Here is a 3738-nt window from a genome sequence, read left to right as displayed (position 1 = left end):
AACTCTGTAAGGTGTGGTACTGATCTTTCTGTTCCATGACCTGGTCTGCGTGTTTCACTATTGGTCATGAGAGAGTCACGAGTCCACTGCTAAAAGAAGTATTAATATTTGCCAGCGTCACAGATGCTGCTGATGTCACCGAGTGTATGTCTGCATCTGCTCTACCGTCTACCGTCGGTAGAACGACGGTTTGGCTTCATGCAGGTCGGCGTTCAATCCTCGATCGTCCACAAGTGGTTGGGCACCATTCCTTCCCCCCCGTCCCATCCCAAACCCTTATCCTGACCCCTTCCAAGTGCTATATAGTCGTTAATGGCTTGGCGCTTCCCCAGATAATTCCTCTCCTCCTCCTCCTCTTGTTGGCTGTGTAATATGCTGCTTCATGTAACGTGAGTCCATCACATATGTCACTTCTGTTCATCATGTCTCACCTCACATGTAGGGAGTGAAGGGTCGTTATTTATCGTGTATTTACCTGTGGATTAAATCCCCAAATGTTACAGTGGCAGAGTTCCTTCACCTGGCCACTCTGGCGGCTTCTTCCACCACCTTCACACAAATCTCATCGCATTTGTCATATTCTCACCGCGGTATTACTCTGTTTTGTGAGGGAGTGTAAATCACAGCTGTCAACAGGGAGTATTTCCTGCTGTTGCCACACCTGCAGTGTTGCTACACCTGCAGTGTTGCCACACCTGCAGTGTTGCCACACCTGCAGTGTTGCCACACCTGCAGTGCAGGTGAAGCATCAGCACCACACTACCTCCTCGCTGGCTTACCCCAACTTTCCTTAGTAGTTAACCCCACTAAGGAAAGTCAGTAGTTAAGACACAACTTCCCCCCACACTACTGAGACTCGTTGGGTTATTAAGATAATATGAAGATGTTCTTCTGCGACTCTTTCCTGTAACGCAGAATTATTTGTAATTTCCTCTGCATTTGTGTACGTAACGTTTATGACGCTGTTAGCCTGGTGTTGTGAGATAAGAATGTTTTCTCGGACCTGGATTGTTTTTTATATATGAAAATGTTCTTCCAGAGAGAATAGACTCGTTCTAGTGGTTGATAACACACCAAACCTGTCCCCTGAAGCACACATCAAATGAATAACATCAGCTGCGTATGCAAAGCTGGCTAACATTAAACTGCTTTCAGGAACCTGTGTAAGGAATCCTTCAGAATCTTGTACACCACATATGTAAGACTAATCCTGGAGTATGCGGCCCCAGCATGGAGCCCGTACCTTGTCAAGCACAAGACGAAACTGGAAAAAGTTCAGAAGTATGCCTCTAGGCTAGTCCCAGAATTAAGAGGCATGAGTTACGAAGAAAGGCTGCATGAAATGCACCTCACGTCGCTAGAAAATAGGGGAGCTCGGGGAGACGTGATCACTACCTACAAAATTCTCAGAGGAATTGACAGTGTCGATAAAGATGAACTATTAAACACGAGTGGAACGCGAACATGGGGACAGGTGAAAACTGAGTATCCACATGAGCCACAGGGACGTTAGAAAGAAATTTTTCATTGTCAGAGTAGTTAACAGGTGGAATGCATTAGGCAGTGATGTGGTGGAGGCGGGACCAAAGAACCAGAGCTCAACCCCCGGAAGCACAACTTGGTGAGTACAACACTGCTTGTTTTAGAGAAGTCAGAAACGCACTATCATGGGTAAGGAATTGTTACGGCCCTACTGGGACGCAACCGGGTTCTTTTCTGATGGTAATAGCTTTTTGGGTATCCGGCCCCAAGTTAGTAGAGGCTTTTAAGGGGTAAGCCCCGTAACGGAAGTTAAAACAACGGGGGAGGTACATTAAATATATAAAATTAGCACGTTCCTCCATATATAATTTCTACCACCATATAAAATATAAAATTTAGACGGATGTATTACTACACTATATTTACAATGATGTCTCCTCTCTGAAGACGCTGGACACTTGGCGACGCTCACTCTGGGTAGCCTTTCTTGGGTTTTCTTTTCCGTAGCCCACGATGAATCCACGATGAATCTACCCTGGCCACAGGCCAGCCAAATCACAATCCCACTGGATGCCTTGCCGTGATGGCCTACAACCACAGTCCAGACTGTAGCTGGCAGGTACTAGTCAGCCTCACTGTCAAGCCACTCTACGACTGATGCTAGGGTTGCGAGCCCTAGGCAGGAGCCTCGTGTGACTCGCTGGTCACTCTCCTCGGCCGGCACCGCAATGGGTGGTCTCTTCCACCAGCCAGCCCCGGATATGCGAATCCCGTTAAGCCGGCCACACACGTGCAGTTTTAACTGACAGTTATGACTGTTCAGTTATAACTGTCACAGTTCAAACTGACGTCAGTTAAAAATGAAATGCACACACACACACAGTTCAATCCCTCAGTTTTACCATGGATTCCGAGGAGTACGATCTTGCCGTTCTTGGTGTATTCTTTGTAATGCTACAAGCAAATAGAAAAATTCATTGTCAATTTTCATTGCCCAGATTTGAACGTGACGTCCTTGGAGTATCTTGATCTTGCAGGAATTCAAGCAGGTCGTAATACCAAAGTACCGGCTTGTAGATGCTGTCTGTAGATGCTCCAGACTTCTTTGATGCCTCAACCTTCTCTTTCTCCTTGCGATAAGCGCTTCTCAAACTATTAATTTTCATCAAGACTGACTTCTTAGTGGCACCAGGTTCAAGTTCCTCCAACTTCTTTACTAATTTGCTATAGGCAACATCTTTCTTTGTGCGGTCATGATACTCTTCACTTTTAACTTGCCACAGGCAAGGTTCACAGCGATAGAGATCAATGAATTCAACAATCACTTGGTTTTGTTCACGTGTCATCTCAAACTGCACTCACCGCTACCACCTGTAGGAATGAGAAGTTGAGAACTGTACAGTTACGAATCCCCACACACGTTCAGTTCAGTTACTCCTTTCAGTTAAAAATATGGAACATTGCATTTGTCGCAGTTTAACTGTACAGTTCTGTTGAACTGACGAAATGAGCAACTGAGATACCCACACACGTGCAGTTTTAACTGACAGTTTTAACTGAACAGTTATAACTGTCAGTTAAAACTGCACGTGTGTGGCCGGCCTTACTGCCGCTCCTCAGGCAGGCAATCACACACTCAGCAGAGTTCGTCCGGGGGTGGCTCACAGCTTCTACAAAGCAGACTGGTGAAGAGACCTTGGCTGCCTTGGGTAGACTGATCCATCGTCCTACACTGCAGTCCTTGGTTGACTCTGAAACCAGACACGTCATCAGTACTGGGGACACTAAATGGGACCACTGGGAAACATCACTTACTAGCTTAGACACAAACGTCCACCTCTTCGCTCCATAGATGGCGTTCACTGTCTAAGCGCCACCTCGCCAGAGGTCAGCAGCGGACACATCACGAGCTGACTAGGACAGGAATCCAGCGCCTATTGCCGGCATATCCTGTCACCACTAGATGGCGTTGTCCATGTTGTGGGGTTTTCGGGAGCGGACTCACAGATGGCATGGATTTTACGGCTTCGTGCTCGGGCGAGGGAATTTGGTTCGTAATAGGAATTACCTGACAGACAGGTGTCAGAGAGTGACAGTGAGGGGCGAGGAGTGGGACTGGCGTTGAGTAACAAGCGGGCTGCCTCAAGGACCACTCCTGGGTCCCGTACTATTCCTCATTTATGTAAATGACTTGACTTCAGGGGTCGAGTCTTTTATGTCAATGTTTGCAGATGATGCAAAACTAATGATGAGGGT

General features: G+C 46.9%; 1 protein-coding gene across 1 annotated transcript; it reads right to left on the bottom strand.

Moving 5' to 3' along the window:
- Positions 1-2462: 2462 nt before the first annotated feature.
- LOC138369476 (uncharacterized) lies at positions 2463-2828 on the bottom strand. The gene has a single exon (XM_069332732.1). It carries the CDS (start codon positions 2826-2828, stop codon positions 2463-2465), a length of 366 nt encoding a protein of 121 aa, XP_069188833.1.
- Between the last annotated feature and the right edge of the window lie 910 nt (positions 2829-3738).

Source organism: Procambarus clarkii, chromosome 28, assembly GCF_040958095.1.
Source record: "Procambarus clarkii isolate CNS0578487 chromosome 28, FALCON_Pclarkii_2.0, whole genome shotgun sequence".
Classification (NCBI taxonomy): domain Eukaryota; kingdom Metazoa; phylum Arthropoda; class Malacostraca; order Decapoda; family Cambaridae; genus Procambarus; species Procambarus clarkii.
Note: the sequence above shows the minus strand (reverse complement) of the source record. Positions and strands in the feature narration are given on the sequence as shown.

Coding starts and splice junctions, on each gene's coding strand:
- LOC138369476 (XM_069332732.1), bottom strand. CDS start 2,828: ATGACACGTGAACAAAACCAAGTGATTGTTGAATTCATTGATCTCTAT.